The 22,501-nt window shown below is 47.9% G+C and overlaps 2 protein-coding genes across 2 annotated transcripts in view; both read right to left on the reverse strand.

The window, feature by feature from the left end:
• Positions 1-2,413: 2,413 nt before the first annotated feature.
• Positions 2,414-13,958, reverse strand: COMMD4 (COMM domain containing 4). The gene is made up of 8 exons (XM_035113194.2): positions 13,838-13,958; positions 13,050-13,121; positions 11,743-11,808; positions 10,284-10,323; positions 7,658-7,777; positions 6,252-6,332; positions 5,374-5,550; positions 2,414-3,512 (listed from the first exon to the last, which is right to left on the reverse strand). The coding sequence occupies exons 1-8, from the start codon at positions 13,838-13,840 to the stop codon at positions 3,472-3,474; spliced, it is 600 nt and encodes a 199-aa protein (XP_034969085.2). The 5' UTR covers positions 13,841-13,958; the 3' UTR covers positions 2,414-3,471.
• Positions 13,959-17,998: 4,040 nt separating this feature from the next.
• Positions 17,999-22,501, reverse strand: part of LOC118084212 (zona pellucida sperm-binding protein 3-like) — an 8,578-nt gene continuing 4,075 nt past the window's right edge. Inside the window, exons 3-7 of the mRNA XM_060279142.1 lie at positions 21,973-22,076; positions 20,371-20,548; positions 19,495-19,612; positions 19,314-19,405; positions 17,999-18,311 (exon numbers count right to left, since the gene is read on the reverse strand). Coding sequence (XP_060135125.1) covers positions 18,080-18,311; positions 19,314-19,405; positions 19,495-19,612; positions 20,371-20,548; positions 21,973-22,076 — 724 coding nt within the window. The 3' untranslated portion in view covers positions 17,999-18,079. The remainder of the gene's footprint in view (positions 18,312-19,313; positions 19,406-19,494; positions 19,613-20,370; positions 20,549-21,972; positions 22,077-22,501) is intronic.

Consider the following 22,501-nt stretch of genomic DNA (forward strand, 5'->3'; position numbering starts at 1 on the left):
AGGCTCCAGTTTCAACCCTGAGCATCTTGGGGGGGGGGAGGCTAGGAGGGACAATACAGCCACACAGTGTCAATGGTATGAGGGGGACCAAACCGGACTCCGTTTAAGGCAACTTTCTTTACTCCTACTTTAGGGGTGTCCAAACTTTTTTCAGAGGGCCAAATTTGATGAAGTGAACATGCGTGAGGGCCGACCAAAGTTGATTATCTTTTTTAAGGATTTACCGTAAGATGTTGACCTTCTTTTAGGATTTTACCCCAGGAAATTAACTGCCACGGGGGCCAGATTAAACCGACCGGCAGGCCATATTAGGCTTTGGACATGCCTGTCCTACTTGTTTCTTACTGAGAGCAAATTCACTTGGGGAAACCATCCTCATTGAGCCAAATGTGTATCATCCATGCACAAGTAGCATAGAATCATAGAATCATAGAGTTGGAAGAGACCAAAAGGGCCATCCAGTCCAAGCCCGTCAAGCAGGAAACACCATCAAAGCATTCTTGACAGGTGGCTGTCAAGCCTCTGCTTAAAGACCTCCAAAGAAGGAGACTCCACCACACTCCTTGGTAGCAAATTCCACTGCCGAACAGCTCTTACTGTCAGGAAGTTCTTCCTAAGGTTTAGGTGGAATCTTCTTTCTTGAAGGTATCTTGTTTTTTTTTACAATCAAGTGGCATACCAATTTTATGTAAGAACGTGGAAGATTGGGAAAGGTTATGGAAGCATGTACAGTTCTAAAAGAAAATTTAATGAAAATGATGTATAGATGGTACCTGACTCCGGTAAAGTTAGTAAAGATTTATCATAAACAAAACAATAAATGCTGGAAATGTAAAAAGCAAGAAGGAACTTTCTTCCACATGTGGTGGACGTGTCCCCAAGTGAGAGACTTCTGGGAAAGGATTTATAATGAATTGAAAAAAGTGTTGAAAAACACCTTTGTTAAAAAACCAGAGGCCTTCTTACTTGGGATAACGGGAGATGATATACCTAGGAAGGATGTTACTTTCTTTTTGTATGCCACAACAGCAGCAATAATTCTACTCGCAAAGAATTGGAAGAATGAAGAAATACCAACAGTGGATGAATGGCAGAAGTTGATAGAATATATGGAACTGTCTGAACTGTCCGGGAGACTCCGAGATCGAAGTGAAGCAGAAGTGGGAGAAGATTGGAAGAAATTCAAAATTTATTTAAAGAATAAGCATGTAATAGATTAGAACTAGTGGAAGTGAGGGAGATAAAATAGAGGTTATAGATAATACAATGGTGTAAAATAAGTATTGTTAGAAGTTGATGATAAATTAAGTAAGAAGAAAGATTTGGAGAGAATATAAAAGGTTAAGATGTAAAAGATATAGAAATAAGGTAATATTAAGTAATAACTAGAATTATATAAGATTTAGAGTTTACTACTGAAGAAATGTAAAGAATCGCAGGAGGAGGAATGAGGAAGTCAATAGATTAGCAACAAGGGTTATAAGTTTGAATTTTTGTTTTTATATTTTTTGTATTTTTTGTATTTTTTGTGTTTTGTATGTTTTTTAAATGTTTTTTATTGTTTGAAAAAATCTTAATAAATATATTACTAAAAAAAATACCAATTTTATGTAAGAAATGCTATTTGCTCAACAGGTAGCCCAAAGGCTGCATGTGGCCCTGGATAGTTTTGCGGCCTTTGTCAACATTTGATGCCCCACCCCTGACATCGCGCTGCCTTCCCAAAGCCTAGATAGCACTTTCCTGGCACCTTGCTTAGCTGGTTTGGGGAAGGCAGCACAAGGGCGTCAAATTTTGGCCTTGCTCTCCACCTCCTCCCGCATGACAATGCAGTGTGCAGCTCGCAAGTTCCATGTCCAAGGATTCTTGTGGCCCACTTGGCATGAAAAGTTGGATTGCCTTGGCTCAGGGAACCGAAAAGTTTCCAAGTTTCCATATGGGCTACTTTTTCCTCTTATCTTTTGCATAAATAGTTCCACAGATCGAAGCAGTTGGGAAGGCAAATGTGGAGAAGGTGATCCCACAGGTATATGTTTTTCCTCCCATGTATTTTCATCGAGCTCATAAGCCCTGGCCTTCATTCGGAAGCTCAGCGGTTTTTGTCCCCTATAGAGACAGGACCTTTTCAGTCACAGACATTGCTGTGGAATGCCCAGCACCTCTTCTGATTATTCATTCAAGCTTCTGCTACAGCAATGTTCATTTCTTACCAAATCTGCTTCTGTTAATCTTTTTTTTTTTACTGCTGAAGCCATCTCAAGTTGAGTTTTCTTACTAAAAAGCAAACTCTATCTATCTATAAAATATTTGGGATTGCAGTCTTAAATCTTTCATAACTGAACAATTCCTTCTCTTGTCACCAGAGAGAAATACTGTGTCTCCAGAAGGTCTCAATAAAAATGCTTGACAAGAGTTCTGGGTGTAGTAAGATTTTATTTTCTCACGTTCTGCAAAATATAGAAACAGTACAAAGAGCAACCTTTGAGATTTAAAGATATGACGACACACACACCTTTCTCTTCCCTGTGATGCAAAGAGCCTTCCCAGGACAAAAATAAAATAAAAATCAAGAATCTGGCAAGAGAGAGGGCAGGCTATTTTGCCCTTCCTTCCACAACCCCCACACGTATGGATTGCTGGAAAACAGAAGGAACAGAGCAGGTTTCTTCTACTTGGAGAAGAAGGGCCTGTAGTCCTGGACTCCAACTCCCATCAGTTCCAGCCAGCACTGCCAGGGATGATGGGAGTTGTAGTCCAGCAACATCTGGAGGGTTACAGGTCAATGTCCCTGTAATAGGGGAATAAGCCTCTAAGAAAACAGGAGCAAGAAAGGAACGAATGGAAGTCTGTCGGGGCCTCCAACATTTGCAACTAAAGAACAGGGTAGGATGAGAATTGATTTGCCTTCTCCTGAGAGAATGAGGCAGGGGCAATTTTGATTCCCGCATTGGTCTTGTGGCGCTAGACACGGATACCGTCACAAGGGCCAAGAAACTATTGGGGTTCTCTAAGGTGCTGTGGCCCTGAGTTGACAGGGCATGACTCAAAGTGGGGCGGCGGTGCCATTTCTTAAAACACTCTCCTGGCGGGGGAGAACGAATTCCAGCACATTAGAGTCACAGGTTCTATTCCAGTCCACTCCCCACTGCACTAACTTTCCGACTGTGAAGAGCTTTCAGTGAAATCAAACGTTTAAACAAAATGGACACCCGTCATTTGCTTTCAGAAGTGTTACCCACTCTGGCCAGAATGCTCTACCAAACAACGAGAACAGCCTTAGGCTTTGAACACAATGAGTCAGAAGAGAGGGGTGGATTTTGGTAACAGCTTCTTGCCCTGCAGTCACTGGGGAAAAACTTGCTGGACGCAAGGTGGCTCACTCTCTCTGAAGCAACCGTCCAATTAAGATTTCTTGGCTTGTGACAAAAAAAAGCTCATTCCAGCCACACCACTATCCATCCGGGAAGCTCCTCAGTCGAGCGTCTTCATGACTGCTTCAGCCTGCTTCAGTTCTAGCAGCAGGAAGGGAAGCAAAACAAAGCAGGAAGGGGCAAAGGGTAAAAAAATACATTATACATGGGGCTGCCTCTGAAGACGGCTCAGAAACTTCTGCGGGTGCAGAATTCAGCAGCCAGGGTGCTCAGTGGGGCAAGACTCTACTGGTTGCCAATTAGCTTCTGGGCCCAAATCAAAGTGCTGGTCTTGACCTATAAAGCCTTAATGGCTCAGGATTGCAATACCTCAAGAACTGCCTCTACCCTTCTTCGTGTGCCTCCTCCACGAGAGATCCAGAGGGTGGCAACACGAAAACGGGCCTTCTCTGCAGTGGCTCCCTGTTTGTGGAATGCTTTCCCTAGGGAGGCTCACCCGGTGCCTTCATTCCATATCTTTAGGCGCCAGGCAAAAACATCTCTCTTCTCCCAGGCCTTTGGCTAATCAAGCAATCTACCGTGTTTCTCATATTTTAAGTCATCCCCACAAAATAAGCCATGGCAGGATTTTTCTGAGTTGAAGAAATATAAGACATACCCCAAAAATAAGCTGTAGTGGTGGGAGCAGGTCTGGATGGCGCCATGGAAGAGGAAGATGCCTGTCAGCGCCCGGAACTGGCTGCTGCTGCCCCTCCAAAATGTCCAGCAGCATGCACCGTGCCAAGCGCTGACCCGGCGGCGGGACTGGCAAGAGCCGCAGTGTGTGCTGCTCCAAGCTCCGATCCGGCGGCGGGATGCAGCAAGAGCCGCAGCGCGCGCTGCTCCGAGCCCCGACCCGGCGGCGGGACCCGGCAAGAGCCTCAGTGCGCGCCGCATGGAGGCCCGACCCGGCGGGACCCAGCAGCGTGCCCTGCTGAAGCGCCGATAACGCGCGCAGCAGCAGCCAGTTCCGGGCGCCGAGCCGCGACAGGAAGAGGAGGGACGCAGCGGGACGCAGCTACAACAACAAAAAACACCCGGCCGAGCCTTCATTGGCTGCCGCGGCTGCCACTCGCTGGTCCCTCCCGGAGCTCCTTTGTGAAGAGGCTGCCCCACTGGAGCTTTGAACTGCTGCGCGCGGAGGCAGCAGCGGCGGTGAGTCTTGCTGGGAGCTCGGCGCCAAGCAGGAGCGAGCGAAAAACGCCCCGAGCTTGAGCGTGCTGCGGCTCTTGCTGCGTCCCGCCGCCGCGTCAGGGCTTGGAGCAGCGCGCGCTGCAGGTCCCGCCAGTCCCGCCGCTGGGTTGGCGCTTGGCGCTGGCGCTGCTCCAAACCCCAACCCGGTGGCGGGACGCAGCAAGATCCGCAGCGCGCGCTGCTCCGAGCCAGAATCCGGCAAGAGCCGCAGCGCGCGCCGCGTGAAGCCCCGACCCGGCGGGACCCAGCAGCGTGCCCTGCTGAAGCGCCGACAACGCGCCCAGCAGCGCAGCAGCAGCCAGTTCCGGGCGCCGAGCCGCGACAGGGGAGGTACGGTACCATACTGTAATTTTTTAAAAAAATAATAAGACACCCCCCGAAAATAAGCCATAGGCTTATTTTCTTGAGTAAAAAAAATTATAAGACATGACTTATAATATGAGAAACACGGTATTTACTTTTAAAACTGTGTGTGGTGGGAAGCATTTTGTTTGTTTGTTACTATATGTTATATATTTTTGTGTCTTTATATTGTAAACTTCCCTGTGATCCTTGGGTGAAGAGACGTCGAGAAATTTTAACAAATAATGAATAAGTTGAGCGAAGATGCCAATATATCCCTGGACTTGCCCAGCCCTTACAAATAGCCTCAGGATCCCTGCCGTGTCCCCCGCAATCTTCTCGTGAGTTCAGGCAGAGTTACAGCATGCAGGACTTGGTTGCAGAAAAGTGCCCCTGCTCCCCCCCATGATGATTTCTGGGATCTCACCTGCAAGCAAGACGCGGAATTTCTCTGCCGACAGCATCATGGCCACAGGCTCCAGGACCCCACGGTCAACATCTTTCACGTTCAGCTTGAGGTGCACGATGGGCTCATTGATCTGCTGGATTTCACTCGAGCTAAGGGTGTAATCCACTCTCCAGGAGACAGAATCCAGGCGGTTCACTGCAGACAGAGATCACTGAGAGATCAGGAATGCTCTCTGTGCAAGGTCTTGCATCCTCCGTTTCATGGAGCACATTGCAAATTAATTAATCGAACTGCAAATCACACTCACTTCGGAAGCGTGACATGTTTACTTTCGCTACTTTAAAAAAACTTTTTTTGAAAGAGGGAATTGAAACGGAGATTCATAGCATGGAAGGTGCCAGAAAGCAAAGGAAAGTTATAAGGGAAACAAGAGACTACACTCGTCATTGCAGGGGGGAGTTACATTAAAATAAAAGTGAAAGGCATGTACTTTATGTAAAAATATATAGTTAAAAGTACAGAAAGGTAATATTTAAAGGATCATTTCCCCCCACTCAGATCTTTCCAATTCTGTTCAGTCTGATAGGTGGCAATAGGATTCAGTCTTGATAGATATAGATAGATATTCAAATATATGAATACAGTGGTACCTCGACTTCCGAATGCCCTGACTTCCGAAGGTTTCGACTTATGAAGTTGGCAAACCCTGAAGTATTTTCGCCGCGCGTACGTTCTGCGCATGCACAAAGTGCAAAATCATGCTTCGCGCATGCGCAAAATGAATGCTTCGACACCTGAAGGTTTCGACTTACGAAGAGCGCTGCGGAACGGATCGCCTTCATAAGTCGAGGTACCACTGTATATATATATATGGCTATTCCGATGGCTTGACTTACACCTCAGGCTGCAGCCCCTAAGGCTGTCCTGCAGGGGGCTTTGCTTCTCCTCATAGGACCGGCACAGCCCAGTGGCATGTTCTGCAATGCAAAGAGGGATGGGGAACAAAGACACAGGTGCAAAAGTAAGCTCTCACGCCAGACCTTCCCATCATTTTAATGTGATGCAGCACCACTGCCCCGAAAGCAGGCTGACTGTCAGTCTCCCAAGGGCTCAGGTTGTTGCGGTGGAATCTGTGGTCTTTCAGAGGTTGCCAGACTACAGCTCCCCTCTCCTCCCATCATTCCTGACTCTCCTGGCTGGGGCTCATGGGACTGGGAGGGGCAAAAGATCCCCATCTCAGAGGCAGGGCAGCACTCCCTTACGAGAAACGGAGCTATAAGGGGACCACTGTGAAAATGAGAGAGGGTTTGCAAAAGAAAAAAGAGATGACTGAGCATCCTCACTAACCACTGGCCTGCTTGGAGGGGGTGGCTGGCAGGAACCTTAAAGAAGAGCACTTTGTTGCAGACCCCACCTGATCAATTCTCTATGTGGATGAAATTGTATGTCAGTTACCGGTAATTATTCCGAGGGCAGATATACCAGGACTTATGATCTTACAAGCCCACAGCTCCTCCTGTCTTGAGATCTCGAACCCTGCCTTGGCCCACCCCAAGGGTGAGCACAGGCCCCAAGCACAGGCCCCTTTGGGCTTCTCTGTCTGGCCCTAGGGGCACTTCCCAGCCTGCAAGCTCCTAGAAATCCTTTGCTTTGCTAGAAGGTATTGCTGAACTACAGCAGTGGGTTGGGGAGAGGAGGGCAACTGAGATGATGAAGAGCCTGCAAACCAAGCCACATGTGGAATGGTGGAGGGACCTGGGCAGGTTTAGCCTAGAGAAGATGGAGAGGGGATGCGAGAGCCATCTTCAAATATTGGAAGGGCTGTCACAGGGAAGAGGGAGCAAGCTTGAATTCTGCTGCTCCAGAGGGCAGGACCTTCAAATGACAAGAAAGGAGATTCCGACTCAAGATCAGGAAAGGCTTTTAGACGGCAAGAGCTGTTCAACGGTGGAACAGACTCTCCGGGGAGGTAGTAGGTTTTTCACTGGAGGTTTTTCACTGGAGGTTATATGTGTATCTGTCAGGGATTCGTCTTTTTGCTGAGATTCCTGCATTGCAGAGGGTTGGACAAGATGAACTGTGAGGTCCCTTTCCACTCTACAAGTTATGATTTTGCTTGCCTGGATGGAGAATAGAGAAATCTATACGCATAGAAAATTCTGACTTCTGCGCAGCTGGAATGCAGCCTATTTTGCAAAGTCACAATTGGTGCACTGCCCACAAGGAAATGTGGCCCTTGGGCTGGAATAGAGATCCCCCTTCCCCCTTCATCACCGCTTCCCTTTCTGTCTCCTCTGCTCACCTTTAGGCAGCCCCAACTGCTGGAGCTCGCTGGAGAGGGACTCGCCATCAACGTTGTGTTTGGCAGCGCTGGAAAGGATGAAGCCCAGAACAGCAATGGTAGCCTTCACATCCCCAGACTCTGCCGAGAGGAGAAAGAGAGACAAGCGCAGCAGTCGTGAGAGCCTGCTGGATCAGGTCAATGGCCCATCTGGGCCAGCACAGTGGTCAACCGGATGCCCCAAAGGAACATCTGCAAGCAGAATTTGAGCACAAAAGCAACTCTCTCTCTCTGGCTTCTAGAAACTGGCATTCACAAGCATTGCTGACTCCGACTGTGGAGGGCAGAGCAGAGCCATGGGGACAAGCACCCATCAATAGGTCTCTCCTCAGGAATTTAAGATGGTTACTGTCGCTGCCTCCTACAGGAAAAGTCTTTCCTTCCAATCTTCCGCTTCATTCAGCAGACAAAGCAATCCTTTCTCAAAAGACAGGCAGCTCACAAGGATCTGGTTTTAAGTCACCAGACACACTGGGATTCCTAGATAATAAACAAGGGGCCTCACTGTTCTGCCTGGGGCCACTATGTAGCTGGAGGAAGCACTTGGCTGATTTGCAGCTAAGTCACATAGTTCAGCTAAGCCCTATGGGGTGGTTTAGCTTAACAGCTGCTCATGTACCATGGCATTCAAAGTGACAGTCTCCCAGGAGGGGGGCAGGCAGACGCCAGTCTTTTACTAGGATCCCAAGATCCACAAAGTGGAGCCAGGTACAGAACAGGGTCCAGACACAAGCTCGGAGTCAATGAACAGTGCTCCCAATGAACAAGACATCCCCGCTCTTAATAGGAATTTGTCAGCCCCAGGTATTTGCTTTCAGAACTGAGCACACACTCCATTTCTCCCCAAAGTCAACTCCTGGTTTTCCCACTAAGCTTTCTTCCTAACACTCATTTTATATATTTGATATCTCTGCCCTCTTGCTATTCTTAAGTCATTGATCTACTCAGAGCCGTCTTAAGCATACCCAGCGCCCTGGTGCAAAGATCCCTCCGGCGCCCCACCCCCCCACCCCGTTTCCCAGAAATGTGGATCTTTTCCCAAGCCTCTGTGGGGATCGCTCTCCTCCCGCGGAGGCTTGGGAGGCAAGCTGCATGCCCGCCAGCCATATGGTTGATGGGGTGCAGCTGGCGGGCATGCAGGAGGGAAAGGGGAGACCATCGGCAAAGCCACGAATCTCCCCCACTTGCTGGGGTGCCCCTGAGAGGCTGGCGCCCTGGCGCAACGCGCCAGTAAACCCAATGGGAAAGACGGCTCTGAATCTACTTCAAATCACAGAAATCTAACAAGAGACCCCAATCTACCGGCCATCCAACTGTGACCCAACACACACATACAAAACTGCATTGCCTCCTTGTGTTGCTGGACAGTGTTTCTCATCTGACTCTCCTGGCTGGGGTCAATGGCCACTGTAGCCCAACACACCCAGAGGGCACCAGGTAGGGAAAGGCTGCCTTAAACACCCAGGAAATCAGGGAGGGGAAAGGGGAGCGGCCCTCATGCTCCCCGGGCACCACCGGATCACAACTCCCATCAATCTCAACATGACCAATGGTCAGAAGCAATGGGAGTTGTGGTCTAGGAAAACCCAGGCTCTACACTTCTGCAGTCAATTTATCTTTATTTGTTTATTTCATAAGATTTAAACACCACTTGATTGTAAAGAAACCTCAAAGCAGTTTACAAGAAGATAAAACAATAATATCAAGGGGGTGGAAATGCAACCATACTTTTAAACCAGGCATCCTCAAACTTCGGCCCTCCAGATGTTTTGGACTACAATTCCCATCATCCCTGACCACTGGTCCTCTTAGCTAGGGATCATGGGAGTTGTAGGCCAAAACATCTGCAGGGCCGCAGTTTGGGGATGCAAAAGTTAAAATACTAAAACAGATTAAAACTACCTAAACTTTCAAAGCATCTGGATAGGCTTCTCTAAACAAGAATAGTTTTTAAAAGTAAAGGACCCCTGACAGTTAAGTCCAGTCGCAGACAACTCTGGGGTTGCAGCGCTGCTCATCTCGCTTTACTGGCCAAGGGAGCCGACGTTTGTCCGCAGACAGTTTTTTCGGGTCATTTGGTCAGCATGACTTAGCTGCTTCTGGTGAAACCAGAGCAGCGCACAGAAATGTCGTTTACCTTCCCGCCGGAGCGGTACCTATTTATCTACTTGCACTTTGATGTGCTTTTGAACTCCTAGGTTGGCAGGAGCTAGGACCAAACAACAGGAGCTCACTCCGTCGCAGGGATTCGAACCACCGACCTTCCGATCAGCAAGCCCAAGGCTCAGTGGTTTACACCACAGCGCCACCCACGTCCCCAAATGTTTTTAGCAGGCGCCAAAAAGTGTGCAGTGAAGGCAGCCTGCTTGATCTCAAGAGCCAGGGAGTTCTAAAGTACAGACACCATCACACTAAGCGACCGAGCTCTTACAAATGCAGAACAGGTATTTCTGTAGCACCTGTAGTAGTGCCAATTCTGCTGATCAAAGCAGTTGGTCAATGAATTCAGGCAAGAGAAACACATGGCTCAATGTCATAATAGGAAAGCTGGGATGAGCCTTTGTCCCCAGTAGAAAACGACACTCACCAAGCTTGGCATCTGACGTTAGCTTTAGAACCTTTTCATACTGCAAGAGAAAAAACCAGATCAGATCACACTTAACTTTGGGAGATCTGCACCACCTCTGAGTCTTCCAAAACTCAGGGGCAAATTGTGTAAATTGTGCTAGGGGCAGGCAGGGTGATGTAGGGGCTAAGCGTCTTGAGCTAAGACCAGGGAAATCCAGGTTCAAACACCTGCTCAGCCACAAAAGTCAATGGGTAACTCTGGGACCATTGCTGTCTCTCAGTATAACATACCTATTAGGTTGTTGTTGAAAATATAACTGGGGGGGAGCGGAACCAGGCCAAATATGTAACACTTTTGAGTGTGATCTCCATTTTTGGGGTGCTCAAACACTTCTCTGGAGGAAGAACTGGATCACGGGGATTCCAAGTCGGACATGCCCCTAAATTTGCAGGTGTGCAGCTACAGCACAATGTTGTTCCTGCTGCTGCTCCTCAGGAAGCATCAGAAAAGACAAATGCAATTTGCCTACGCAGATGAATCTGGAGTGGTTTACTCTTCCTGACCTCTCAAAGTCATGCAAGGGCCCATTTAAAAACACAAGCCTGAAAGTGTTGGCCATACAAATATCCACCTTCAGGAAGATCTCCTACCTGCTTTAAACCAATCTTCCCCAACCTGGTTACAGGTAGGTAGCCGTGTTGGTCTGAGTCGAAGCAAAATAAAAAAAATCCTTCAGTAGCACCTTAAAGACCAACTAAGTTTTTATTTTGGTATGAGCTTTCGTGTGCATGCACACTTCTTCACTTCTTTGAGATCTCACTTCTTTGAGATCTTCTTACAAGATCTCAAAGCAGCTGTTTTATTACAGAAAAAAATTCAGAAACAGACTGGAAAGAGAAGTTGCTGAATTGGAACTCATTACCAAGCTTAAAACCATGGAGCCACCTGGGATGAACAAAGACATAGGATTCTTATCTCATTATGCATGATCAAGCTTTCTTTAGCGCTTCAGCCCTTGCTTTCCCCCCGCAGGACCAATTGCAGTCATCAGCAGTCGTTAACAGCCATCAACAGGTTTACCACTCCTATCAGCCCATCACCCATTCCCACCCACCCCCACCACCCTCTGTATATATATAAGGGTCTGACTCTTCTGTTTCAAGTGTATCTGAAGAAGTGTGCATGTACACGAAAGCTCATACCAAAAAAAAACTTAGTTGGTCTTTAAGGTGCTACTGAAGGATTTTTTTTTATTTTCCCCAACCTGGTGCGCTACTGACTCCCACTCCCATCAGCTCCATCCAGACCAGTCAAAGGTCAGGGGTGGGTGGGAGCTGCAGGTCCATCAGGATGACCCCAGGCTGGGAGAGGTCAAAACACATCACCAGAAGTTGTACGATGGAAGATCAAATCTCGTACAATTGTTGGGTCTACACAAATACGCGTCAAACAAGAGAAAAATGGCCTAGTGACTTACGTCAATCCCGTCCCCAAGCAGATCCTTCAGCACCTGGGCACAGATCAACTTCAGCTTCACTGAGGACTAGGAGAATAACATGAACAAAAACACACCTGATGATTTCCCCCCTGTAACACCAACTTCTTCATAAACTCCACTCAAAGCTGATCAGTCCCCACAACAGCCTGGACCGGGGGTCCCCAGACTACGGCCCGGGGGCCACACACGGCCCCCAAGGCTCCTTTATGCAGCCCCCGGGGACCCCTGCCGCCCGCTGCCGCCGCCCGCTCTTATCGGCGCGGTGCGGCGCGGCTGCCGACTTCCGACCCGGAAAAGTGCTGGAAATAGCTTGTGCGCACGTGCAAGGGTCATTTCCGGTGTACTTCCGGGTCAGAGGAGTGTGCCAGAAATAGCGTTTGTGCATGTGCATGGGTGTGCACCCCAGCACGCGCTCCCCCACCCTCCGGCCCCCCACGCAATCGGCACAGCGGGCATCCAGCCCAAAGCCGGGTAAGTTTGGGGACCCCTGGCCTGGACTTTTTAAGCAACAGTGGATAATACTGTCTTTGATGGGGCAGCGTCCAACTATTTCTGGCCAAGAAAACAGAAGCACTTACACCTGCCCACCAGCACTCTGACTCTTTCAAGCTTGCAGGTTCGCCCAACAACATTTATTTATTTATTTCATACTTTATACACTGATTGTAAAAAAAACAAACCAACCTCAAAGTGGCACACAAAAAAGATAAAACAAAATTATCCGTAAGAAAAATTAACAATTAAAAACTTTTGAAATATAAAATAAAAAATGGAATATAAAATAAAAAATGGACTAAAAACCTATTAAAATCCCCACCAACTTTGTAAAGATCTGGGTAGGCTTGTCTAAACAAAAATGTTTATAGCAGTTGGCCAAAAGAATACCGTCAAGGCACCTGCCTGATATCAATAGGCAGGGAGTTCCACACTAAGAGATCAATTTCTTGCAGATGCAGAATAGGTAGGTATGCGGCACATGTAAGAGAGCCAGTTCTGCTGATCAAAGTGGCTGAGTGGGCACATCTGGGTCCCCAGTTGTTCTGGGCTTGATATACTACCGCAATACTTCACTGGGCCTTGAACTCAGCCCAGTGGCAAGTTGCCAACCAGTGCAGCTCTTTGAGCAAAGGAGTCACAGGCTGACAAGGCCTCAGTGTTGGTCAGCCATGAATTCTACAGAGATCGGAGCAAGTCCAGCAAGGAACGTAGTGGTCAAGTGCCACCGCCAACACGTCCTAACGGAAATGGCATGATGCACATCTAGCAGAGAAAAGAAGAGCACTTACTATTTTAGCCAATGTGCTGATTTCTGCCAAGACCCAATCAGGGCAGTCTAAATCGCCGCAGAACCGAAACCTCTGGATGGAAGAAATAACATTAGTGCCTGTGACCAGTCACACTTTGTTTTAGCAACCCACTTTTCAGCCTGTAGCAGAAAATAAGAGGTTATCCAACCCACGAAGAAGTGAAAGACTTTACATGCTTTCCCCTTTTCAGTGGGAAAACTCGGAATACAGCCTCCTATTCTCTTGACAGCAGAAAATCCGAAATGCAAGGCAGACATTTCCGTAGCCCAAGGGCAGAGGATGTGGTCCTGGAACACAATTTCCGAGGCGCCCCCACCCCGGCCCAATGCTCCCCGCTCCCCGCAAAGGGCTGTAGCGTCGCCCGGCTCGTGTGTGGCACAGGGGCCTCGCCGACAGGCCGGTGCGCCCGGTGCCAAGTTGCCCGGGGTTGTGCACGAAGAGGCAAAAGCGCCGCACGGCGACAGGATCGCCAGCACTCGAGCTGCAGCATCCCGCCGCGCCAGCTGCCGCTTCCGGATCCAGCGCGAGGGAAGGCAAGCATTCAGGGGGCCCATCTCTGGCACCAGCCTAGTTCGGAGCATCGCCCAAGAACTCGTGCTGCAATGTCATGAGCCTCGCAGCCAGGAGTGCCAGCTTGGCCCCGCCACCGTGGGTTCCCGGGGCCGTGGGTGCCATGCAGCGAGCACGGCAAGGGCCCCAGGGCGTTGGCAATAGGCGGCGCAACAAGCCCTTCTTGGCCACTCGCGCGCAACGCGCCTCCGGCTCACCATGGTGCTCCGCGCGGCGACTGCTACTCGCTGCCTGGCAAGGCTGGATCACCTGACTCCTTCCTGCCACCCAATCGCGGAAGGGATCCAGCTCCACCAGCTGATCCCGCCAGAGCGATCAGCTGATCAGCTCCTCCTCTGGTGGGCGGGCGGCGGCGAGGGCGAGTTTTCCGGAGAGGTTGTTCTCGCCGCTGCTGCGCTTGCGCGCCCGCTTACACGTGGCGTTTAGAGATTTATTCCAGCAGAAAAAAACAGATTTAAAAAAGGAAACAAAACAACGCTGGGTTGCAGCAGCAAGAGGAAAAAGGGAAGCTGCCTGCAGCATTTCCAGAGGCTGCAATGCCGACACAGTTACACGGGAGTAATAAGACCCCTTGAGCACTAAGGGGAACTGTGTGTGCGTGTGTGAGAGATAATCTTTTTTTATTTCATTTTATAATATGTATGAGACAGAGAGAATAATTATTATAGCAGACGAAAAACAAAACTCTAAATCAGGCAGGTAGCAAGGGCACAGTTGCACGTGAGTATAACGAAGGCCAAGTTGCGGTGTGTGTTTTACTTCCGAGTAAACATGCACAGGGGCTGAGCGAGTTAAGCTAGTAATATTTTGCTTCTTGTTCGTGCGCCTTGTTCCAGACGGAGATGTTGATTCTGTCTGCAAGAGAGCCCGTCATTTGCTATGGTTAGAATACTGGACCCCAGGGGTAGAATTGCAGAATTGGAAGGGAGGAAACAGCCATCTAGTCCAGCCCCCTGCAGTGCAGGAATCACATTGCTGGTCACCTAAAAACAACTCAGGACAGAGGCCCTTGACACAAATTTGCTTGGACAAATTAAGTTGGCAAGTACCTGCTGGACCCTCTCAGGCTTTGCAGAGCACCCACCTCCTTTGTAAGCAAAGTAAAACTATTGTGTGGGGTTTTTTTAAGCAAGGGATGTGGGAGGGAGAAACTGGGTCTCTGTGCGAAAGACCCGAGGTTCTAGCCCCCTAATTATATCTCTGTTGGAACAGAGAGAAGGTTGCAGATCCCCACTCCTTGGAATTCAGGTGGCCTCAGTCAGGACTAGTCACACTGTTAGCTTAACAAACACCACAGCAAAGGCATTCTGAGGATAAGTCAGTAGAAGCTTCAAGCAAATTGCCCAGATCTTTGAGGGAGGGAGGGACATACATGTCAAACTAGGCCTGTAGGCGAGACTTCTTTGCTTGTTTTTAACAATATTTTAGATTTTGAATTTTATTTTTAGAGAAGCAAATGCAACCCCAGCCGCACCCTGCCCAGCCAAAAAGCCCCATTCCCCAAATCCTACCATCAACAGCAAAGATTCACCTCTTACTTTTTAATTACTGTAGTACAAACCCACAAGGTGCATTCTATATTTGTTGCATTTATTTCCCACCATGGTTCTCCCCTTCCTCGTTGAATACCCACAAGCAGCTTGTGAAGGTAGGCTAGGCTGAGAGGCAGTGACTGGCCCCAAAGGTCACCCACTGAGCTTCATAGTCGCTTCCAGGTCCTGGTCCAACCCTCCAACCACTACACACACTGCCTCTGTTCAACTTACTTTTGTCCAGAGGCCAGCAACAACCTTCCAATTTCTACTAATTGTTTATAAGGACCCACCCTAGAGCAGCTAAAACTCACCCCCACCCCAATTCTGGTAAGCGAGATAAATCTAGCAGGTGCTGTTAAAGTCAGAGGGTGGTAGTCAGCTAAGCAGGTCTCTCGTTTCAAGGAATACACAGCTGATTGCTCATGGATAGAAGACTTATGTTGAGAGAAGATATGTGCTATTTGGAGAATACTTCACCCCACGGCTTATACCCCACAGTACTACGCTGGGACAAAGTAGCATTCACCCACATTTTGCATCACGGTGACTAGAACAAGAATAAAAATTTTTATCAACAGCAAAACCTGGGCATCTCAGTGCCTGGGGAACGAGAGTCTTGCTCTAGTTAGCAGTGTCATTTTAGTTTGGAGCTTCTCCAGAGGACTTGGTTATTGAGCATTCATTTTGCTTTGTCAAGAGGTTCTGTATAAGAACTGGAAAGTAGCCAATACAACACCCACGTTTTTAAAAAAGGATCCAGGTTGGGGATGGGGGTGGAAGAGAACTGGAAGTTACAGTCAGGGTAGCTTATTACGTCTTTCTGTTTCAGGAAAACCAGTAGAACAATATTGTTAAAGGTAACATAACCAAGCCTATAGAGCAGGGGTCCCCTAACTAAGGCCCGGGGGCTGGATGCGGCCCAATCGCCTTCTAAATCCGGCCCGTGGACGATCCGGGAATCAGCATGTTTTTACATGAGTAGAATGTGTCCTTTTATTTAAAATGCATCTCTGAGTTATTTTGGGGGCATAGGAATTCGTTCATATTTTTTTAAAAAAATATAGTCCGGCCCCCCACAAGGTCTGAGGGACAGTGGACTTGCTGAAAAAGCTTGCTGACCCCTGCTATAGAGTTACTGGTGAGTGTCACAAGGATCTAGCTAGATGTGATCTGGTGGGCGCTGTGTATTTGAACTTGGACTTTCTAAAAGCACCTCGCCATATACTCCAGAGTAAGCTTAGCATCCGTGGAATAAGAGGAGAGGTCCTCTTGTGGATCAGGATCTGGTTAAGAAACAGGAAGCAGAAAGTAGGAATGAATGGGCAGGTCTTCCAATAGAGGGATAGAAAAAGTGGAGTCCCCTCAAGAGTCAGTACTCTTTAAAACATGCTCAGAATGAGCTGTTTTCAGGGTCATTAAAGCAAAAAGAAATTATGAAACGCTGCAAAAGGACCTGCCCAAACTGAGCGAATGGGCTGTAAAAAGTGCAAAGTGACGCAACTCAGCATATATATAATTTCCCATATATAGGATCAGTCACCAGCCCTTATTACCCTCTTTCTCATTTAAAGGTGGAAGGAAGCAAGAAAGCCATCTGTATCTCTTTATTTAGGTTTTTTTCACATTGAGATACGCATCACATTACATTTTAAGGGAACCCCGGACGCTTTTTGAGCAGAGGGACCCCAAGAGTAATCAGAGCGAGAAGCAGAGCCAGAGACATCAGGATGAGTCCAGCCAGCAGCCCAGGCATTGAGAGGAATCCTGCAAATGGGGTGGGGGAAAGAAAGAGAACAAGTTCAACTCACATCAAAGCTGTCATAAGGCTGCAAGCTCTTTTACTATTGATTTAGGAAACTTGCCTCCAAGTAAACCTGCAGGGCTTCATGCTGCAATCTAACTTACAATTTTGGTCAGTTTTAGACTTGCTGAAAGCATCTTAAGAGCGCTGGCTGCCTCCTCTCTGTAAAAGATCTGATGTGAAAGGAGTGGGCTCTTGGTTCTCTCTACTTATATCCAACTTGCATTATTTGTAAATAAAACACAAATGCCTGCAAGCCCCCTGCAATCTCTTCCCAAAGGAAGCCCCTGGAAGTACTAAGCATAGCAGGTTTATGTTGGGATAATGGGGGAGAAGGGTTAAGCCAGAGGAGGGGAGACCCTCTGGCTCAAAGCCCCCAAACCTCACCCCAAAACGCAGTCTGGAGTGTCGCTTATTCCCATGCTGTGACCCAATTCCTTACTTGTTTCCAGACAAGCTATCCAATTACTAACCGTTCAGTGCAAAAACAAGCCATCCCTAACTGATCATACGTTACTATCATTTGCACCAGAGTTTTATTCTAATTTGGTAGCTAGGTTCCTGAATCAAATTCTCCCTTTGCCATTACCTGCATTCTTGAAATAAAAGGTAAAGGGACCCCTGACCATTAGGTCCAGTCGTGACCGACTCTGGGGTTGCACGCTCATCTCGCATTATTGGCCGAGGGAGCCGGCGTACAGCTTCCAGGTCATGTGGCCAGGTCATGGAAACGCCATTTACCTTCCCGCTGTAGCAGTTCCTATTTATCTACTTGCACTTTGATGTGCTTTCGAACTGCTAGGTTGGCAGGAGCTGGGACAGAGCAACGGGAGCTCACCCCATCACAGGGATTCAAACCGCTGACCTTCTGATCAGCAAGCCCTAGGCTCAGTGGTTTAACCCACAGCGCCACCCTACTAATAATGAGGAGGAGAAGGAGGTATCACCATGTTCTGCTGGAGATTCCATTGTTTCACTTTGATGGGCTGAAAGACTCCTTGAGCCCATGTATGCATCACGGACGAAAATGGGGCCGATCATCACGTCAGTCTCCAGGTCCTTCGCCAGTTGACCTGCATTTTGAGCAAGGTTAAACTTACCCATCAGTAGGTCACCCTCACCCCTCTCATTTGGAGACCCCTGCACAGAACAGATTGGCTCCCTTGCCAACATGGATGGAACGCACCATGCTTCGTGGATGCATCTCTGCCAGATCTCCTTCCTCTTGCCCACCTATCCCAGGGGTTGACCCTCCTTGGCTGCCCTCCAGTGACACCACAGTTCCCAGTCTCACAGCAGGTGCAGATGCCCTGGGTACCCTCAACTGGAATCCACCTGGAGGGATGGGGGAAAGGAAGAAAAAGGCCCAGGTTACTTGCAGAATTGGTTTGCCTGGGCAACAAGGTCAAATACTCAACATAATTTTGTTAGATGCCACACACCACAATCTGGATAGTGAGATTATGAGTGCTGTAATGTAAGCTGCTTCAAGACTTGAGTGAAAAGCGGCATTGAAAATATAACAAATGGAATGAAATTTTAAAATATAATAATAATAATAATAATAATAATAATAATAATAAATAATAATAATAATAATTTATTATTTATACCCCGCCCATCTGGCCGGGTCTCCCCAGCCACTCTGGGCGGCTTACAACAAAAGAATAAAACACAGTAATCTATTAAACATTAAAAGCCTCCCTGAACAGGGCTGCCTTCAGATGTCTTCTAAAAGTCTGGTAGTTGTTTTCCTCTTTGACATCTGTTGGGAGGGCGTTCCACAGGGCAGGCGCCACCACTGAGAAGGCCCTCTGCCTAGTTCCCTGCAACTTGGCTTCTCGCAACGAGGGAACCGCCAGAAGGCCCTCGGTGCTGGACCTCAGTGTCCAAGCAGAATGATGGAGGTGGAGACGCTCCTTCAGGTATACTGGACCGAGGCTGTTTAGGGCTTAAAAATGATGTTGCTGCCAACCCCATTGGGTGGGTTGGAGGGAAGCTTCTGGAAACATCACTAGCTAGTGGTTTCTATGGCAGCCAACTATTTAGTCCTGTAGAAAGGTCTTTGGCAGGCTTGGCTAGGGCTATTAACATAGAATCCTAGAACTGTAGAATTGGATGGGACCCTAGTGCAAGCCCCTGCACAAATCACAGCTGAAACATCCCCGAAGGATGGCCATCCAACCTCTGTTTAAAAACCACCAACGGAGGAGAGTCCCGAGGGAGTCCATTCTACTGTCAAACAGCTCTTACTTAAGAGGCTGCCTTGACCACCCTCAGCAGTTCTCTGCCCAAACCAACCCCATCAATCCTAGAGCAGGATGCTAGCTCACTCACATGTTATTAGCTTGGTTGAAGGAGCAAGCTTTGTTTTCAAGATCAGGGGCCTGACTGGCTGCAGTCACTTTCAGGTGGCAAGTGATGTACATCTGGAGAAGCCAAGTAGACAAAAAACAAAACTCCGTTAGACATTCTAGGCTCCAGTTCAAGGAAGGCTGTGTAAGACAAGGCTTCTCACCAGCTCTTGAGGATGTCCTGTAAATCTGAAAACGTCCACTGTGAACTGGAGCAAATCCTCCCTGAGCCTTGGAGACACAAAGGCTGAGCTGGAATCTGACCTCCCATCAACAAGGCAGCTAAAACACAAGGAAAGGGGAAGGGGAAGGGAGGGAGGGAGGAGGGAGAGAGAAAGAAAGAAAGAAAGAAAGAAAGAAAGAAAGAAAGAAAGAAAGAAAGAAAGAAAGAAAGAAAGAAAGACTGTCAGAGAAGGGCAAATCTGTATTTCATATTCTTCATTTTTTTCTTCCTTTCTTAAGATCCATTCACATTTCCACATCAGTTTCCAAGCTTTTTTTTTTAACTCATTAAAAATTACCAGCATTTTAGTATCAACTTCTCCTATTAAATATATGCTTTTGTATCCATTTCCCATTAATAGACATGTTTCTGCAAAGCAATTTCTCCTGATATTATGTATGTTAATTCCTCCAAATATATGTATTTTTATTCACACCTCACATGCATTTATTACACATGGAGATGGATAATTGCACTGTAAAATTCAGAGAATAGTGAATTAACTAAAATCCATGTGTCACTGTGTCTTTATTTCTCGCATGGGGCGGGTCCTCGAACCGCAAATGCAAGTTAGTATTTAGTAAATACAAATGCAGATTTGTATTTAAATGCAAACAGAATCAAGCCCTCTGCCCATCCCTAGCTGCCAGCAGTACTTCCTGTAACATGAGGTTCCTGGCTGCCCTAGTCCAAGGGTGGGGAACTGGCAGCCTGCAGGCCTGGCTCAGCCCACATGACTTCCCCTTTCTGCTCTTTGTCCCTTCTCCCTCGCAGCTGCTGGCCTGCCCAATCAGGGACAACCCTAGAGAGCTCCTACCCATTGTGGTCAATGATGGGATATCGGGGAGGAGCATCCCTGCTTGGGCTCAGCGTGGCGACACAGTGGTTGACAAACAGCCTCAGAGGAAGGTGGTTCTTTGTGTTTACTTCAGCCTGGATGTACATCACGTCTCCCAGCTGATACGTGCCGGAAGCTCTCTCAGCGCTCCAGTCATCTGAAAGACAGGAGGAGGAGGAGGAGTTTGGATTTGATATCCCGCTTTATCACTACCCTAAGGAGTCTCAAAGCGGCCAACATTCTCCTTTCCCCTCCTCCCCCACAACAGACACCTTGTGAGGTGGGTGGGGCTGAGAGACTTCAGAGAAGTGTGACTAGCCCAAGGTCACCCAGCAGCTGCATGTGGAGGAGCAGGGAAGCGAACCCGGTTCACCAGATTACGAGTCTACCACTCTTAACCACTACACCACACCGGCTCTTACCTAGAGGGAAATAAAACTATCCAGCACAGACCTCGGCACTGGCTTGTCATGCCCAATAATTCACCATCAAGCAGCGCAGAGTTAAACTACGGAACTCCCTCCCACAGGAGGCAGTGATGGCCACCAATTTGGAGGGCTTTAAAAGAGGATTAGGCAAATTCATGGAGAGAAATATCGAAGGCTAGGAGCAGAGAGCAGCCGTTAGCTAGGCTCTGTACTGTATTCCTAAGCTCTAAAAAAGATTACAGTCACACCTGCACCTTAAATTTAAACACTTGTTTATCAGAAGATAAACTCTTGTCCCAGGCCTTTATTTATTACATTTAAAGCACACACACACACACACACACACCCGCAAATCCTGGGAACTGTAGTTTAAGGGTGCAGGGAATTGTAGCTCTATGAGCAGTCACCTACAGTTCCCATGGTTTGGGGGGGATACAGCATAACAAGGCTCAGAGCTGTGAAAAACTGCTCAATTAACAACTTTAGAATTGTATTTAAGTTTTATTTAAATTGAAAAAGGAACAAAAGTAGGTAGCGTGTCAGCTACATTGATCAAAACCAGGAACAAAGGAAAAGGAGGCAAGTATGTAAGGTGAAGCAAAAAAAACAAAGCTATTCAGGCGCAAAGTCTCGAGAGTGGGGTGTGTGTCTAAAAGACAGGAAGTCCTGCAGTGAACAATATTTTTTAAAAATAAAGATTGCCAAATAAAGTTACACTTCACAGAGGCCAATGGCCTGAAGCTCAGTTAACCACATTAGACACCCCCAGATCCAGGCACCCCTCAGGAGCAGAAAAGGTAAAACCCATCACAAACAATTGACCGGATGAAAAGCCAACAGGGAGTTAGGATTAGAAGGCCATTGTGGTTCCTTCGGCATTAGTGGGCCCTGGTTGGCAGGCTTGCCTGGCTATGGTCACTAACCAGTAGCCCTAGGCAGCCCCGTCTAGCTACCTCTTTTGATTCCCCCAGAGTGATGCTTGGCCAGGGATGCTGTGGATACATTTAGGGTGGCCAGATCCAGCTGCCTGGTGCTTGCTTGGAAAAAGGTGAAAGTGCCTCCTGCCCTCAAACTCCCTTGCCTCAGCAGTGGGTCCTGCCGGGTGCGGCCACCCTACATTGAGCTAATGGCCTGTTTCTTAATTTTCAAGTACCGTTCATTAAGCGCAAGGAGAAGCTCAGCCTGTGTTCTGCGGAAATGGTCGAGCTGAAGGGAGCCCAAGTTGGCTTGATGGCATCGCTGCTGACGTTGCTTCTCCTGGAAAGAGAAATAAATGAGGCGAAAGGCCCCCCCACAGATGTGGTTCCCAGAGTGGGTGCCAACAACCCCTGGGGGGGCACTGCAGGGGCAAATGACTACTATACCTTGTACAGCTGGTATCACTGGATCAAGTTCATCACTTTTGTTGAATTAATGAAATAGTTTTAATTGGATTTTGAAGAAGTGAGCAATTAAAATTCAGAACCATAACAATTATTGCATTACTATCTTCCTTAGACCAGGGACGCGAGTGGCGCTGTGGTCTAAACCACAGAACCTAGGGCTTGCCGATTGGAAGGTCGGCGGTTCGAATCCCCATGACAGGGTGAGGTCCTGTTGCTCGATCCCAGCTCCTGCCAACCTAGAGTTTGAAAGCACGCCAAAAAGGGCAATAATTTATTATTATTATTATTATTATTATT

The sequence above is a fragment of the Zootoca vivipara genome, chromosome 9, assembly GCF_963506605.1.
Source record: "Zootoca vivipara chromosome 9, rZooViv1.1, whole genome shotgun sequence".
Taxonomy (NCBI): Eukaryota; Metazoa; Chordata; class Lepidosauria; order Squamata; family Lacertidae; genus Zootoca; species Zootoca vivipara.